The 19,025-nt window shown below is 44.6% G+C and overlaps 1 protein-coding gene across 7 annotated transcripts in view; it reads right to left on the minus strand.

Moving 5' to 3' along the window:
- Positions 1-249: 249 nt before the first annotated feature.
- Positions 250-19,025, minus strand: part of Grin2b (glutamate ionotropic receptor NMDA type subunit 2B) — a 504,020-nt gene continuing 485,244 nt past the window's right edge. For all 7 annotated transcript variants that reach the window (XM_031383668.1, XM_031383665.1, XM_031383667.1 and 4 more), the window contains 4 exons: positions 15,901-16,061; positions 13,994-14,181; positions 11,356-11,594; positions 250-8,979 (listed from right to left, as the gene is read on the minus strand). In XM_031383668.1, the coding sequence (XP_031239528.1) occupies positions 7,129-8,979; positions 11,356-11,594; positions 13,994-14,181; positions 15,901-16,061 (2,439 nt within the window). In that variant the 3' untranslated portion in view covers positions 250-7,128. The remainder of the gene's footprint in view (positions 8,980-11,355; positions 11,595-13,993; positions 14,182-15,900; positions 16,062-19,025) is intronic.

Below are 19,025 nucleotides of genomic sequence, written 5' to 3' on the forward strand. Positions count from 1 at the left end.
AAAAAAAAAAAAAAAGAAATATTGCTGTTCTGTGTTTGCAGGTAAGTAGTAGGTTATAGACTCATTGCAAAACCATGTCTATGTAGACACCAATGAGCACATTGGGTATGGATGTAAAGAAACACTACCCATTTGAGAAGGATGGGAGAGCAAAGACAAACAAAGATAAATGGGGATTCAAGAGTCTAATCAAATAGAGAGAAGATTTGCTCTGACAGTTGGTTGCCAGATTTTGTTTTGAGATGAACACAGTTAGCTGGGTAGAAAGAACTAAAAACGCAACATGGAGAAGCCCCATTGTCTGAAATATATCTCAAAAAGATCCCAAAGGAGGGGAGGAGGAAGTTGGTGCACAGGGATGAAGTGTGCTCAGTTGAGAGCTGGCAAAGATGAGTGAAGAATTTCAAGGCTGTGACCTAAGGGAATTTCTGAGCTTTTGCTCTAGAATGGGTAGTAATTCCAGAAGAAGTGACCAGGGCTTGGCTCTGATAGAGAAGTGTTGAATCTCTGTGGTATTCTTAAATCACATAATGAATATCTTTGACACAAACCCTGAAACCAGAAAATACTAAACCTGTATGTATAAACAGAGAAATGTATGTACACCTATTTATATGTACATAATACATATGTTTAAATAGTCAATACTTATGCACTTGCATAGCCTGCATGAGCATAACATATTCCAGTTTAAAAACTTTTATATGCTTCTCAGCACTAGCTCAGGGACATAACAAATGCTCAACACACATTGGTTTATTTTAATTTATATGTTTATGTAGGGCTTTTTAATTGATTTTTTTGTACTGCCCCTTAAATCACAACTGTAAAATGACTATTAACTGACAAATGGAGTTCAGATTAGAAGCCATATCTTTAAAATAATAGTTCTGTAATGGACTTAGGATTGTGCTTCTTGGTTGTAACTTTGATCCTTGCACTAAATACCACTTTCACTTTTGCCAGAAAAACAAACAAACAAACAAACAGATGCTATACAGCAGCATCCCAGGGCTGTGAGGAACTTGACCATCCACTCTACTCTCTACTCTCAGTTCCCATTAATACCAGCAACCCACCCCAGTCACACCAGCAAATGCAAAATGTGGAATATCACCAGCAGCTCACAATGATTAACTCTGACATCGATGCACAGGGACACGGTGGCAGAGTGATGCGCAAGATTCCTAATGCTTCCCCACATCCCAGACACTGCTATGAGAACCCTATACTCTCAGAGCAAAGCTACTTCCCCTTGCATCTGTACTGCTACCTAGAGCTCTTGAACCGCAGCACTCTCTCCAAGGCATTAGGAAAGCACAGACTTCCACTTAAGGCTTTGTCTGGGGCTTTCTTGTGGGAGTAGAGAGGTTATGTTCCAAGCCGCAGAACTCACAGAGACCAGAAGTGACTGAGCAAATATGGTTAGAATGTGATGACAGCGGGATGTGCCATTCTGCCTGTGACCTTAGAGATGGCTACCTCCTCAAGCTAGATGGAATTCTAGACCCAGATGAATACTAGAAGCCCTCAGAATGACAAATGTTCATGGTAGCATTGACCCAGCCATATCATAAGCCCTCAGGTGGAATAGCATCTGAGGGTCAATTGCCTCCTTCATAGGGCATATGGGGAAGGAGAATAGGAAAATTTAGAATGCAGGCAAGACAATTAACTGACAGATCATTTGATCAGGAACAGAGAACAGATTCTTCAGTGATTCCTACAGTATACTAATGGATTATGTACTAAATATGAATGACTGTTTTTCTTTATGGTTCTCTCCTCACTATCTTGTATTTGAGGAGGGACATCTGTGTTCTGCTTCCCAAGTCACAGTTCTTACCTGCTCTACATGGTGTCAAATTCAGCTGTTTATAAACTATGTACATGAGTGTGTGTTGAAGATAACTCCCATGTAGAACTCCTAAGCCAGGCTCCCATGGGCCTTAAATAACAGGTAGAGATGAGGCATGGCTTAACTGACTAGCTTTCTGGACCCTTTATCCTTATTCCCTGCTCTGGGGTTCATGATGCTCTAGTTGCTTTCTCCTGCTGGCATATTATAGCTTATCCCCAGGAAAAGGAATGAAAATCCTAATGTAGATTAGGTGTTTAAATGTACAAATCCCTAATATGGCTTAGTATGTCACTCTTCCTGGGAACACTTTCATTTCAACAGCAGATGGACAGCTCAGCTCTAATGAAGTAAATCTGTCTGGGAAGCTAGCCGTTGGCAGGCTCTTCCAGGATCTTGAAAGCAAGCCATGGGTCATTTGCCTTTGGTAAGGCTAGAGCCACTCTGGTATGCCTGACCTCCTCAGGGTGCCTCTCACCCTAAAGAATTCCTTAGACAGCAAGAACACTCTCTGACACTAAGGTGAAGAAAGCAAAGGTGACGCCGTGCGTTTTAGCAGCCCCCAGATCCCACAATTTCTATATGGCTTTGGGAACATACCATATGGCCACAATGCCCAGAAACACCAAACACACTCACCAGTAAACTGACATTACGTCATGTATGCGCACACATGAATCATTCCTAACACACCAAAACAGACATGCACAGGGTGCCAAGCAAGGACAGGGCCTTTTCAGAGACAGTGATTAAAATAAAATAAAAAAATAAAATAAAATAATGACAATATGAGTTCAGGAATAGCTTTTCCAAAGGCTTTTGCCCAAACATTATAAGTAATCTGTCCCTAAATCTTGAAGTAACTGAAAAAAAAAAAAAAACCAAACAAACAAAAAACAAACTGAACAAAAGAAACCCTAGCTCTTAAATGAGAGGTGCAGGTGACCAGCACTCTGCAGAGAATTCTCCCTGGGGCAATTCCTGATGGCCATGGAAGACTGGGTGAGTGGTACTCACGTCACTGTAGAGAAGACCCCTATTTTACACATGCGTTTGGGCACTACTGACGCCACCAACATTTAATGGGATCATCTGGGATTTTTGCCCCAATCACAAAATGGCTGTGGCCAGTACCAGGGAATACACATTAGGGATGTTTCCCGGGTGCTGGTTGAGGATACACAGTGACAGCTTGGAAATAACAAGGTCCACTGTACATGCCACACTCTGAGAGGGTGTGCACATCTTCACTCAGGCAAATTCAAGGGTCAGGTTGTTGAGGTCGTTGGGCATGCTAATGGGTCAGCATTGCCACGAAAAGGAGTGATGCAGGACCACACCCATCAACCCACTTCCACAATGGAAGATAGCACTCATGAGAGAAAGCATGGATTCTGAAGGACACCATGGAACATAAGATGCTCTCAGGGCTCTGCAGAACCTCACAGTTTTGGATGGATTGGATCTTGGTCCATATCCATCAGTGATGGAGATGGGAACGGCTGCTGGATTCTTATGTATTCTCCTGACTTGCTATTCTGGAATTTTACATCTAAAACTTGACAGACTTCATTTTCTTATTCATTGTAGAGTAGGCCATGAAGACCATACTTTGGTCCCAATTCCAGCATCCAGTTGGAGAAAGATGATCAATTGAGGCCAAATAAGGGGTTTAGGACAGTTAAATTTCCCAGCTGACAGTCTCTGATGGTAGGAGAATAGGGGAGAAAATGCAGTATACTGGGTATATCAATTTAGGAATGAGAGAGAGGAGAGCGGGGAGAGAGGGGGAGAGAGGGGGGAGAGAGAGAGGGGGAGAGAGAAGAGCAGAGGAGAGGGGAGAGAGAGAAGAAGAAGAGAGAGAGAGAAGAGGAGAGGATAGAGAGGGAAAGAGAGAAGCTGCTATCTTTTACAAAGCCAACAATCCAGTGAAAGAGATTCTATTTATCTGGTTAGCCCCAAATGAGATTTGGGACACCTGACTTGAACAAAATAGCAGCTTCCCAATGGCAGTAACAAGAACAAGGTTACTCTAGAGCCACCACTGATCCTGCCCCTCACATACCCACCTGCCCACCTCTAAAACTAGTTTTAGCTATCTTGCTAGTTTTGAGGGAATCTGGTGACCTTTCCTAGAAACGCATATGTCTGTAAGATCCTTGTATCCATTGCTACCCCTCTACAGCCTGAAACCACATGCTTAAGTAAAGTTAGTGGACATTACTTGGGTGTGCCTGAAGAGGCCATTTCTACAGGTAGGCACAGGTAGAGGGATGGGGTGCTCAGAGCTCGGATACCAGAGCATGAAGGATCAGAATGGTAAGATGATTGTAAAGCATCAGAGAAGGCTGCTGTGAGATTCCTCGGAGCCTGGCTTCCTGAAACCTCTCAGCCATGCCAAGAATAGGAGGCCACTGGACCTCAATTCTTTTTCAAGCCCTTTTGGGGAACCTTTGTAAGCCTAGGTACTAACAGAGAAATCTGATGCCACCAGCTTGTTTTTGACAGATTGATGGTTTCCTATGGTCTCCACAGAAGATAAGAGTCAGACCAAGTTTTGCTTAATACTGATATAGACCCAGCAAAACTCAGGTAAAAGTGCATGCTCACATCTCACAGATCCACAGGAAGACAGGTTTCAGAGATGGGGCATGGACATAAATGGCTTTCCCCTGGCTTATTCACCATAGTGGCTTCTGTTCCCATTAACTTTTTTTCCCAAACACTCTGAAGCAAAGGCCATGTCAAACAATTCCCCCAACTGAAAATGAAAACCCATAACGAAACAATTCCCCCCTCAATCCCATCCCCACCCCACTCCCTCTGCTCAACACCCTGAATACTCACAGGAGAACACTTTATCTATACAAAATTAATTAGAAAACAAAATATTTACATACCAAATAAACACCATCTTGACCTCTGTGGCCCATGGAGACCATCAGAGCCCCTGTTCTCTGGATTGCTGTTCGCTAGGTTAGTTGGTTTGGTTTTTTTTCTTTTTTTTCCTTTTTTTTTTTTTTTTAATTTTAAAGGGTGAGGTAAGAGGAAGAGTGGGGGATGAGCCCCTGGCCCTTGGACAGAGCCAGAGTGAAGCAGTGTTTCTATGGCCCTTCTCCTTCTTCCTCTGGGAGATGCCTCACGCCCTCTGTCCTCTCGCAGAGTCTTTCCTGGAACCTAAAATAAAGCACTCCGCGTTCCTCTCTCCAAACTGTTGAGAGGTTCAGCCCCTTGCCCCCACGTTCATTTTAGAAAGAAAACAAGGCCTTCAGTTGGCATTTAAATGAGAGATATTGAGGTTAAAAAAACAAAAACAAAAGCAAAAACAAAAACAAAAAAAACAAGGAGGAAGGTGGGAGACAGCAGTCGAGGATGGGGATGAGGGAAGGCCATGAGGCAGGGCGACCAGGAAGGCAAGAAGCAGGCCAGGAGGGTGTGACGTGAAGAGACATGGCAGCTTCATTCCAGAGGAGGGTAAGCACCTTTCTGGTTTATGTGTCCTGTGTGCGACAAGGCGATCCTGCAGTCAAGCTTCCACACAGACCCAGGGCTCTTTGGATGCCACCCTGTGTGGGGGAGGGCAGGGTAGCAGAACTGACCCATGGAACACCCCTCCCCCAAGTCTCAGGACAGGCAGTGACAAATATTCATTTCCCTTCTTAATTTTCCAACTTTAAGTGAGGGGGCATCACACCTGCCAGCACCCCCATCCCTGGAGTTTTACACACACACACACACACACACACACACACACACACACACACATTCACTGTCGAGTGGTACAATCTGAGAGGGAACTGGGGGTGGCAGAAGAGGAAGGCATCTATCAGATGTGCTTGCACTAGTTCAAGTCACATGCCTAGGGAGCCAGACTCCCATTCCTCAGTCCTTCATTCTCTCTGGCTTCCAGAGATGTACCCTTGGGGACAAGCTCATTTCTCTCCCCCATGTGTCCTCTTGACATATCACCAATCCTGGGGGAATTTGCTTGCTCTCTCAGCTCTAGGTTAAGTAAGAAGGGATCAAAGCATTGAAAACATCCCCCTTTCTCACTAACCCTAATGTAAATAACTAAAAATACCCCCCTCACTTACCCTACAGTAATGACTCTCTTCCTCAAAGCCCTATATGAAGAGCTCTCCCCAAAACCTCAGCCAGTTAAGGGGCTAAATCGCTAGATTCTGGAACCTTAGCTCTAAGTATGGATAAAGGACTCCTAGCTGTTTCAATTTCCCTTAAGCCTTACTACAAAGTTCTCTGCCCAAGCTGGTGGAAAGCACTGGCAGCCACTGACAAATTATTTTGTAGGGTTGTCTCAGCTCCGCTCATTTTCTTGTTGTCTTTTCTGCAATACAGGTTCTTCTTCATCAAGAACCTCTAACCTTCACTCAAGAAGGGAAAATGGAGAAATAACCCAAATTGGGGTAACCTTTGACATTAGTTTATATATATATAAGCCAAAAAACCAAGCACATTGCTTACATATGTGGAAGGAAGCAGCCAGTCAAGGTTTTACCCTCTGTATTCAGAGGCACCTGAAGACCTGTGGGTGCAAGCACACATGTATACGTGCACACACAATCCCATACTCTTGCTTCTAATGCACCATGGGACACCATAGCAGTGAACTACCCACTTCGTTCAGGAATCTCTCTTCTACCAATGGCCTTCTCCTTTGGTTCACCACCCATGTGGCTTCTGGAGCTGAAGAATCTTTTTAGTATCTTTTTGGCTTATATATACACAACGACTTCCTGCCCTCTGCTTGGTACATGGTCCCTCAGCAGGTGCTAAGCAACGCAGCAAGAATTCAGCGAAAGCCTCTTCTCTCTTATGAGCAGGAGGTTCAATGGCCTTCCTTAGAACACCTTCGCTTCCTCGCCTGAGCAAAAAGAGCAGGATCAGGAAAGCCTCGCTCAGATGAATCGCTCAGAGCCCTTCTGCGCTAGGAAGAAGCACACAGGCAGCGCTTCTGGTCTCCTCTCGGTCCTCCCACACTGAGGCCCGTTCTATCCCTCTCATGGGAACAGGAATGGTGGACAGACACGGGGAGAAGAGAACTGCACAAGGGAGGAGAAATGGTGCCGGCCACGAGGGTTGCCTTCAGTAAGGAACCAGAACTCCAGGATCCCATAGAGAAATAAAAAGAAGAAGAAAAAGCAAAGGGGAGCCAAGTTCACCCCCGACTCTTTCCGTAACATGCGCACCACGCGGCCCACAGCCCTATCCCTCCCGTACCCACCTTCACCTCTCTCTCTCTCTTCCCTCACTCAGACATCAGACTCAATACTAGAAAGTTTCTCATAAACATGTCCGTTGCTGGAGCCATTGAAAGCCCTGGGGTTTTTGTTGTTAGGCACACAGGGGTTGGACTGGTTCCCTATACAAATGTCCTTCTGGAAACGACCTGGCACAGCCCCATGAAGGGCCGACACCACTGGCTTATTGGTGACAAGGGCCCGGAAGTCCGGCCTTGTTTTCGACGCCCCTGCCACCGTGGGCTGCCTGAAGAAGTAGGACTTGCTGCCGTGAAGCAAGCACTGGTCATCCCCGAAAGTGGGGATGAAAGGGTTTTGCGTGACCCGGTCAGGGTAGAGCGACTTGCTGAGCATGTAGCCGCTGCCGGGGTTGTTGTGGTGGTGGCCGGCAGTGGGCACTGAGGACTTGTTGGCAAAGGAGCTCTCACCGGCTGGCATCTCAAACATATGGGCGTAGGGGCTCCCATCCATGAACCGGCCCTTGTCTTTCAGGCTCACGCTGCGTGGGGCCAAGGCGGCCTCCTCTTTCTGCAGGTCCACGAAGGTGTCGTAGGAGTGCTGCCGGCGCAGCTTGTTCCGATTCTTCTTCTGGGCCTTGGAATTAGTCGGGCTTTGAGGGTACTTGGTGGTGGAGGCGTTGGATGGCACAGCCACGGGGGCAGCCGGCTGGTCCAGTTCCTGCAGGGAGTTGTCCTCGCTGATGTCGTACAGGTTGCCCGCCTTCTTGCAGGCTTCACACCTGATGCAGGCCTGCCGGCCCGAGTTCTGCCCTGCCACCGTCGAGGAGTAATTGTGCAGCTTGGAGGGACAGCTGCGGCAGAAGTTGCCCCCGGAGCGCTCCTCCCAGTCCACGTTGGTCAGGTTCTTCTCCCAAGGGGCGGGCACCCCGCCCACCACGCCGTGCTTCTCGCCCGCTCCGTGCTTGAGGTGAGACCTGTTGCTACAGGGCCCGCCTCCACTCACCGAATCTCGCTTGAAGTCATCACCGCGTTCTTTGTAAATGTCAGTCAAGTCCACGTGCTCCCAGTGAGGCGAGTTCTCCTTCGTCCGGAACTGGTCCAGGTAGAAGTCTCGGAGCCCTTCTTTGTCCCTGAAGTAACGCTTGTGGTCCGGGGAGCGGGGTGGTCGGCGACGGTAGGCCAGCTCGATTTCGTCGAACTCCCTCCTAGATTTGGCTGAGGCTGGCCGCTTCTTTAGACTGTCCTTATATTGCTGCTTCCTCCTCTTGGCTGCGTTGCCCTCGATGTTCCCATAGGTGACAGTGTGCGTGGAGATGTCTGAGACATCCGATCGAATCAAGTCGTCATGGCCACTGTAGCGGTCACTCTTGAAAGAGAACTTGCCGTACAGGTCGCTGAGCTGGCTGTGTTTGGAAGAGGGCAGGCCGATGTCCAGGGGCTTCTTGCTGATCGACCTGGGCTGGGTGGTAAAGGGTGGGTTGTCACAGTCATAGAGCCCGTCAATGGAGCTGGTGCTGCCGATGCTGTGTGGCCGGTGGTGATGGTGATAGTGGTCTTGGTACACATTGCTGTCCTTCAGCTGCAGGTTGCCAAATGTTCTCTCTACCTCACTGATGTAGTCACTGAACAGGTTTTCCTCACAGGGTGGGTTATTGTACGACTTGCAGTCTGAATGTGTGAAGCTGCGGCGATGCTCAGAGATATCGTAGACAGAGGACTCTCGACGGATGAAGTCCAGGGCACTCTGAGGGGAGCCATTTACTCCAGATAGGTTGGCCATATTCTTGGCGGTGCGGAGCAAGCGTAGGATGTTGGAGTGCGTGTTGTTCATGGTGGCAGTGGGGGAGTTCATCACAGATTGGCGCTCCTCTATAGCTACTCCGTGGATACAGCTGTAGATACCCTGAAGGGACATAGGATGGTACACATTGAGTTCAGAGAAACCCAAACACAACATAAACAACAGTGCCCTACTATTGATGATTTAATGAGGTAAAACAAAGATAGGAGAATCATGAGGCAGGCAGTGTGCTACATTCACAGAAAACGTGACTCAAAGTTTGGTTGATGTAGTCCCTTGAATTCGGCCAATTTCATTTCATGAGCTAACGATCGCAATCTGCCATTGGGGAGAGGGGAATGATCATACCAGGGGACTCAGATAGATGACATGGCATTTGTGCCTCAACTCCACCTGTGACCTATCTTGGTTTTCCTTCCTACTTAGGACTCAGAGTCTTATATTTTATAAAGGAACCCATGCTGTAAACATATAGTAAAAGGTATAGAGCAGCATATTGGAAGCACAGAGCATCTCTCCTCAGATGCTAGGGCCACTAAGCTCTGGTTGGCCACACCTGGCTGATGTTGCTCACAATGGCTTCTTGTTTTCTGGCTCTGACCAATTTTGAACAGTTTTTTAGAATTCTGATCATCAAATAACAAGGGAGCAATGTTGTTCTGTAGCTAAGCATAAACCAAATTCACACAGAGAGTTAGAAGGTCCTGGGGTCAAAGAAGGATTTTCTACTGCTGTGGGAGGGGGAAAGTGGGACAAATATCAAGAGCTCAATGTGAATAAATAACTAACTCCCTTGTTGAGGTCTCTCCTTTATTCACCCTTTAACTCTTGCTTTCTATTTTATAGTCAATATTATCATAAATAATTAATGTTCCATCAAATTAGTAATGATGAAGAACACCGGGCAAACAGCTACTTGTTCAGGGCACCGAAGAGCAGCATCCATGAGGAAGGCTGGGATGGTCGCCTGGGCAGACATTCTCCCCACATCTAAAGGCAGGTCAGCTACTGCTCATCTTTCATGTGCTGCCTTAAAAGGCAAACAGGCGTGGGAGTGCCCCCTGGCAAGGTAAGGTAGATGAAGAAGGGCCTTTAAACTGTGTCTCTACACACAAGCAGGTTAATCTAGAAAAGTAGATTATCTGAATGGTCAGAGCCAAGAACAGAAAAGGTCAGAAGGGAAATGGTAGGTATGTGACCAAGAAATGTCAGGCCTTCCTGGAGGGGACTCCACTCCCTTCTGCTTCTTACTTCTGACCTCCTGACTGGCAGTGGCCAGGGAGAAGTGTTAAGTGTCCTCTTCCTTGAAGACACTGCCCATGGCAGAGGGCCACAAGGAAGATTTCTCCTTTCTCTCACCTCTCTGGCCTCTGGGAAGTGCCGAATAATGGAACTCAAGGCCCAGGGCCCAGGAGCCCCACAAGTTCCTTTCTCCTGTTCTTATGTGACTGAATGACCTGCACACACTGACAGCTAGAGTGGAAATGGAGAAATTGTTCCCTGTCCCTAAAACACTACAGGAAAATGACCAGAAAATGAAACAGTTTGATGAGAAAGCCATTTTCTTTCATAACTCTATCTGAGTCATATCTGCAGCCCAAGCCTCAATCCTAAAAGGATATTTGAGTTCACCACTCCATGTCTGAGTCCCCATAACTATATCAACAAAACCAGAAGAACCCTACTCGTTAACAACTGCCCTCTGTGACTCAGGTCCATAAATCGTTTTCTTAATACCTCACTTTGAATTGGAAATGAAGGTGATCTCTAAACAAAGAATGGTCTGGACTCTTGCTCCTTTTAGGTAAGTTTTTGGAATCTACTTTTTTTTTTTATGAAGCAAGATTAGGTTCTGTTAGACTCTTTCAAATGTTATTTATATCTGTACTCCACAGACACAGACACACGCACACACAGGCACACACGAATGCCCACACGTGATCCTCCTGCAGCAGTCTCCCAGTGTTGGTATTTATTGTTGGCATATGTCACCATCTCCAACCTTTAGAATCTTTAATTTCTCTTACTTCACATGTGGTTAAAATATAGGAACAGTCAAAACACCAATAATGTCTTTATGTGTTAGAATAAGTTATGTGATACTCCAATATTTAAGAAAAAAAAGATATGATTACCACCCCAAAGGATCAATTGATTATTGCAGCCTACACAGAATTAATTAGTGTGGATATAAGAGGCAAACAGGGAAAAGCCAAATTTTCTATTTTGAGAGAGCTGACTTTTTTGATAGAAAATCAAATGTCTGAATCTAAAATGGAAGGAAAGGAGCATAGCACTATCCATCTTAGAAGCACTTGAAATTCTCTCACACAGACTCTTGGGGAAGTGCCCATGATCTGGCTTTATGGTGTAGCTACATAAGACTGGAACGAGCACCCTCTTGGCTCTCTCTGTTCAGCACAGAGCAAGGCTGAACTGTCCTTAGCAAGCTCTGAATATCTCAATCAAAACACTTACCCTGCTAATGGAGAAGACCATGCCAGGCTTGCCAGAACAGACACCCATGAAGCAATGCCGGAACTGCCAATAGAAGAGATGTTCACAGATGAAGGTGATGAGGCTGAGGGCCATGGCTGCCCCCAACATATAGAAGACACCCGCCATGTTGTCAATGTCCAGCTGGCTGCTCATAACCTCATTCTTCTCATTGTGGCAAATGCCAGTGAGCCAGAGAGCTTCCAGTTCTTCCATCTCCCCTAGAATGAGGACAAGAAGGAGATAGATAAAGGAGGGAGGGAGGAGAAAGAAGGGAAAAAGGAAGGATGTTGAAGAAGAGGAGACAAACATGACAGAAAGGGACAAACACAAAAAGAGAGAAAGAATACATTTTATTAATACCATTGCATCTTAACTCATCAATACATCCTCAAGTATTCAGTGCAAACATAATGAATGGAATTACAGGTAAGACAAGGACATGGGACATCCCTGTGGCTCTCCTTTAGCCAGTGCAAATTGGCAGCTCAAAGCTTGGTATCATACACAATATGCCATTCAAGGAACAAGAGTTCAAATTAGTGAGAACAGTTTGTGGGCAAAGCAGTCAATGGGTTTTCATGAGGGGGGTTGCGGGGAGGACACAAACTTGAGGGCGGTAATGGATTCTAACTTATATTATATTTAAAGGCATTCCAGACTACAGATGTAGCATAATCCCGGAGGAAGAAGTAGGAAAATAGATTCTTATTTACAGAGAGGCAAGAAAACCAGCTCAAGCAGAGTAGTAACTCTCAGCAAAGAAAGCCTGGAAAAAGAATTCTGAGGTTAAACACTCTGCCCTTTATTTTATAGACCATTGGGATAACATAATCACCCGAGTAAAAACTCTTGGAATTATACAGAGCAGATTAGATTGAGGAAGGAGAGATAGACAGAGATTGAGAGAGGTTGAATCTTTATGGTCTCTCAGAATTACAGATTGCCTTATAGAGAAAAATATGAAACCCAAAAAGAGGAGGAAGCTGGAATGGGACATGACCACCCCAACCTGCCTCCTTTTAACTCTGCTTAAAGGGACAAGAACTTCTCCAGTTGTTACCTACTATCACTGGACACTAATCAGTAGAAATGTGGACATCTCAAACAACCCCTCCAAAAACCAAAAACCAAAACCCAAAAACCAAACCAAACAATCAATAAACAAAGAAAACAATTCTCTACTCTAGAACATCACTAATTCGCAAGAACGGAATTCTGCTTTGCTAAGATTTTGCATTTGCATAGCACAATGAAAACTCAAAATCCTACCAATCTACTCAGTAATAGAATCTGGATCCATTTGACTGTGACTACTGGTTATACCAGCATGGCTTATCAACACTCCAGCTACAAAGCCCTACTCCTCCTTATAGGGATTTTCTTATCTTCTTCCATTCAACAATGCTTTTTCTAACTAGTGTAGTAGCCAGATTCAGGTGGAATCTGGAAACCTGCCCCTGGGCTTGTGTCTCTGCTGTCTTCCCCAACAGAAAATGTCCTATACCCCTAACTGACAGACCCACATGGCTGGAGGACTGGGGAATCATGCAGAATGAAGCTCATCTGTATCTAGATTAGTTGGTGTATGAGGATTGTGGGTAGAGTGCTTTGGCCAAGGACATGAAGAGAAATGCAGAAGACAGTAGTTGGATGAGATACATTTTTCAGTGTTCACCCTATCACCAGAAAGACGTGGGAAGTGCCTTCTGGTATTGATATCTGAGGATCCTTGCCCTCCACCTCTTCAGCCAGAAGATCATGGAAGGACAGTTTAGGATGTGGAAACAGACACACTATTTCTCTTTCCTTCCTCCAGGAATAGAAAGAGCACTGCCCTACATTTGTCTGGTGTTGTGCCACATGTAGGGTGACATCTGAAACACGTAACTGTTTCATTCCTGAAGATTTCAATGTCCCACACAATCTTCAAATGTTCCCTTATCACCAAGTACTTTAATCCCTTCCCTCATCTTTACTCAGTGCAGGTTAAAGTATGTCTCCTTGTAATTCACATATTAAACCCCACCTTTCTGGTAGCTTAGGGTGGGACTTTGAAATCAGGTCATTGCAGATGTAATTAATAATGGTGAAGTCACACTCGGGCCCCTAACCTCATGTGATTGGCCTTAAGAAAAAGGTGGATGCAGAGAGAGAGAGAGAGAGAGAGAGAGAGAGAGAGAGAGAGAGAGAGAGAGAGAGAGAGAGAGAGAGAGAGAGAGGAATACTGAAGAAAGACATTCACCCAGGTAGAATGAAAGTAGAGATCTGAGTGGTGCTTTGACAAGTCAAGGAACACCAAGTAGAACCAACAAGAAGAGAGCGCCAAGAAGACCCATCAATAGCCATGCAACAAGCATAAAGGTGATTCTTCTCATAACTTCCGAGTGAAGCTACCTGTATTGATACCTGTGGTGCCCAGAACTTCAACACAATGAATTCAACTGTTAACTTCACACCATTCCTGCCATTTGTTATGGTGGCCCTAAGAATCCAAAAGGTACTCTCTAATCTTACATATCCTGTGACATGTTGTCCTGTATTCACAGAGGATAAAGGCTGCTATTTCTGAACAGCTATTAGTTGAGGCCAAGTGGACACTCCCCTTACTTTAACTCACCATCTCCAAAGAGCTGTAGGATAGCAAGGTCCACCTGGCGCTTCCACCCAGAGTCTTTTTGGATAGCAATGCCGTAGCCTGTAGAAGCAAAGACCTTGCCACTGCCAATGGTCACCAGCTTGCAGCCTTCATCTCTTCCGGCCATGTAGTTGAGCACAGCTGCATCGTAGATGAATGCATCAAGCTTCCTGCACAAGAAAGAATAGAGCCAACATATACCAAGGAGGAAATTACACAACACTACCTACTGGGTCTTTAGTATGAAGTGGTAGGCTTGCAGAAGCTATGTGGAAGACCGGCTCACAGAGTAAGGCTCAAGGTGGACTACTGTCAGAGTCTAAAGCCTGCATCCCGGGCTGCTCTTGATGGGACTTCAGGTTGAAAGGAGTTGTTTCTTTTATTCCCCCCCATACACCAGGAATGATAAGAATGTAAGTTGGGCCCGAGGCCAACTCATAAGCTGTGTCTGAAAAGGAGAAGGAGTAAAAAGGAATCAATAAAAATAATAACAGAAATAATGAAAAGTAAGCAGTGCAGTGATAACAAATAGCACGGGTAAGATTTATATAACATTTTTCATTTCTCAGTTCATTACAGTCCAGAGTGGGGGAACATGTAGGTGTATATGTTTCAGTAGATATGTGGTTATTTTGGTGGTCAGAAAGACTTCAGTGTTCTCTTGTGCTATGTGACTCTGCTTTGAGGGGCCAGGCTGGTGACAAACTTGTGTGAGAGCAAATTCAAAACACTGCAAGAGAAGGCAACATAGAGAAGGACCAGGGCCTTTCAAATTCCTAAGCCTACATGCACATTGCATGAGACATTGAGCTTTGCAAAGAAGGGATGCACAGAGAAAAGATGAGGGCTAAGAGCAAGAAGCCATGCATGCACCAATCACTGTTTCCAAACATTTCTGTACAGAAAGACTAAGGGAGCAGCTCAGATAAAGCCATGCAAGTGACAGGCATGAAAGTGAGCAGGACATGCAAGGAGCTTTGTCATTCCTCAAGAAAAAAAAAAAAAAGCCTGTTTTGATATGACAAGCAACAGGCCATTTCACAAAATGCATCCTATAAAATGTAGGCTGGTGGCATTCCCAAGCATCCAGTATAATTGAGAACTATGGGTATCTCACAATTTGGACTAAACAGAGCATTCCTGCCCTAACCTCAGATCCCGTCTTCTGAAACCTGTTGTGACTGTTCAGAGCAGTGAGACTGAACGCCTCCAAATTCTAAATGGCCACAAATATAGGTGGTACTTGGAAACCTTAAGGCGCAAAGATGGCCAGAGGAGGTCCACAGTCATCATGGAAGAGAGGGAAACAGTTGGGTGACCCATTAGCATGCAAATCTCAACATTTACAATGCTCAAGTGCTGGTCATTCTTCACAGCCCTGGCTTTCTCCAACTAAAGGACTAGTATGCCCGGAGAGCTACATCGATAGCTTGTGAACAAATACACGCTGGGTACAGAGAACGGCTATCAGGAGTGACAACCAAAGCTGAAATTGGGAATCAATCAACACATTCCTACTTGTTGCCATCTACAAATTTTGAACACTTTGTTTCATTTCCCCCTTGCCCATAGACACCAGAACTGTCTGTTAACCTCTTAGACTATATAGCTCATGTGTAGCAGATATAAGCTCTCTCCTTGACTCTTCCTTTCTAGTTTTCCATCTGTTTCTTTTCCACTCCGTGGCCACATCACATGCAAGCAGAAAGCAATTTGCAGGATGGTACACAGAAACAAGTAACAGCATAAGAACTCTTGTACAATGGTTGGAATAATGTCATCAAATTTGACTTAGGAACAGTCTTTGATTTAATGAGCATGGATCCAGTTCAATCTGTATCTGATGGATGTGACAAATGTAGCACGCTGAGCTCGGAGGCCATTCTTACCCTGTTTTCAGGGAGAGCAAGGCATCATCTACACCCCTTTGGTTGAACTTTCCCATGTAGGCATGCATTTCTGCATAGTTATTACGGATATTCCTCTCTGTGCTGCCATTGGGCACAGTCCCAAAGCGGAAAGGGGGTGAGAAGTCATTAGGTCTCTGGAACTGGAGAGAGAAAGAAAGAGAGAGACAGAGACAGAGACAGAATAAAGAAGAAATGCTTTAGAAAAATGTGAAGAGACATTAAGTCAGCATTAGCGAGTTTATAATGGAAAGGAACCGACTATAATTCACCAAACACATTAGCCCTCACTCAGGAGCAGTAATTGCCTTCTGAACGTGGACTTCAGTTCAACTCAATTTAATACATATTGTTGAGAGGTTTCTATTCGCCCAGTCCCAAGTTTAATCTGTAACCCTGTGTGTTCCTTCTATGCATATGACACAATACCAGTGATGATGGGCCTGAAAGTGGCATGATATAGTTTGTGGTAGATTAGTCATTTTTATTCCCCCAAATTGTCTAAAATCTGCACCAGGCCTCTTAATTCAGAGGCCGAAACACACTGTCCTTGTGCAATTAAGGTCACACAGCACTACAGTCGTGAAGATAATGTTTGAATATTGAATATATTTTGCTGAGAAATTTTCTTTTGACCTTCAAAGCACTCAAAATTCTGTTGATCCTAAACCAGCTATTGGATAATGCACATGTCGTTTTAGCTAGGTTCCCTAGCTCAAATGCTGAGAGTGTATCTCCAGCACCTACCACCAGAATTTAAATTCCTTGGATTCTGTCCCTATGACATCAGCGTTATTTCTAGCTATTATCCTCCAATGAGTTGGGTCTTAATGATGCTACCCAAGCACATAATTTGACCATTTGGGTTTCCACAGCCTCACCAAATCCATCTCTTTAACACAAACTCACCTTTCTCTTTGGGCCAATTCAGGTACTTCATTTTAAAATACAGCTCAAAGCAACTGCTTTGGGAAACCTCATGTGAATTCTTTCTTCTATCAAGCTGACCCCAAAATGATCCCACAGTACTTGTTATTCTGCTTTAGAGTACTAGATTCATACTATAAATGCAATGACTTTCTAAGTCTATGGCTAAGTTCTGAGAACTAGACTTTCATGTGGTCATTAATAGTTTAAGCTTGAGGTTAAAATGGATATGATGACTAGCTCTGCCACTTACTACTTAATGACTGTGGTCATTGACAGAAAAGATGGACCACTTCTTTAATAATAAGGAGTTAATGATGCCCAGTTTTCAAGAATGCAAAAGAAGTACTTGGCACAGCACCTGACACACCATAATAGGGTTGCCTAACACAAAGCATTTCACTGCGTTAGAGGGTCTACAACAGAGAAAATGCCTGCAGCAGATTGGCAAGTCTATAAGGCATTTTCTTGATTAATGGCTGATGTGAAAGGGCCAGTCTACTATACTAGGTGGCCCTGGAATTATCAAAAAAGCAGGACTGAACAAGAAACGGAGAGCAAGACAGGAAGCAGCACTTCTTCGTGGTTTTTGCCCCAGTTCCTGCCTGCTTGAGTTCTTACCTTTGCTTGCCTCATTGATGGACTGTGATTGGTACATATAAGGTAGATAACTCCTTCTTCCCACATTCCCTTTGGTTATGGCCTTTGTCATAGCAATAGAAAGCAAACTAAGATAGTAGATGTTCAGTGATTGGTCCCATATTGTTCTAAATTCATGCTCATTTTAGTTTTGATTTGCTGATAAACAGCAGCTACCTAATGTTCTTGTCCTGTAGGTTTATCTAAGATGACACAGAATATGGGCATAAAGCTGTCCCTTGGCATAGAGGGGACACTGAAGGTGTTTAAAGTGTTCTTGGTTTCAATACTATTATCTGTTACCTTGGATCTGTGTTTGAAAACCTAGCCCACCAACTTGGGGACCACTGAACTTTATAAACAGCCCACGTTCCTTGGCCATTCTCCTTCTCAGAGAATGTAAGGGCTTCATGGGCTATATAGATTCTCATAGCACAAGGACCCATTACAACCACTGTAGCTGCTCCTGTTGGCTACAGTTGAGAGATGAGTCAGAGTCACACGCTGTGGTGGTGGGATACTTAGGTGTCACATCAGAAACAGACTTTCCAATGGGAAAACTCTTCTCTTGTGATCAGCATGCTAAATGCCATTAATTGACTCTGTTTGTTTTTTTTTTAAGGGGTCACAATTTTTAAGCAAATAAACATAGAAGAGTCAGAATTCTCTTCTCAAAGCTAACTAGCTTTGAATCTTGCATTGGATAAAGGATAAAGCAGAGACCCAGTGAGGGTAATTTGCTCACTAGCACCCAGGGGTAGTGGTGGCGAATGTCATTAGCGTTTTCCCTGGCCTAATTAAGAATGACTCCTCACTGTGCCCGGCAGAGAGCAAGCTTACAGTAAACAAGGTTATGCTTTAATAAAGGAGACAGACACCAGAATACTTCACACATCACTGTCAAATATAACTCCTCAGAAATCTGAAGAAACCCATCCCCTAATTCCAAAGCAGATTGGATGGCACAGGAGATAGCAGCCCCTGGAGTCATATGAATGCCCTCTCATCTGTAAATCTGCACTTTGCCAAGACAATGACAATGGGTATGAACATTGACTAAGATACTACAGGTCCCTCCCACAATAGTTTCTGAAGTATTATTGGAAGCTGGGATTATGTACAATTCAGATCTGATATAAATTATTATCATCTAGGTATTTTTGAAAAACTTAATGCATGTAAGGTTCATGCAGCGATTTTTGATTAACCGAATGGACTCCCGTGCCCAGTGTTCCACTTCTTGATGGAGCTACAGGCCAGGGTATTTCTAATTCTGAGCCATAATCTTATTTTATTTTAAATGATGTTTAGAGTCTCTATATTATTTTACAATCACATCCATAGCTACATAAAACATTTTTAAAAAATGGACGTAGAAGAGCAAACACCATTTTCCAAGAGGGGCCACACTGATGGAATTTGAAGACTTCCTGAGGAGCTCCAGTGACATTATCGCATCGGTACAAAACTGATGCAGGGGAAGGCTAGCAGGGGAAGGCTAGCAGGGGAAGGGTAGCAGGGGAAGGCTAGCAGGGGAAGGC

Source organism: Mastomys coucha, unplaced genomic scaffold, assembly GCF_008632895.1.
Source record: "Mastomys coucha isolate ucsf_1 unplaced genomic scaffold, UCSF_Mcou_1 pScaffold20, whole genome shotgun sequence".
NCBI lineage: Eukaryota > Metazoa > Chordata > Mammalia > Rodentia > Muridae > Mastomys > Mastomys coucha.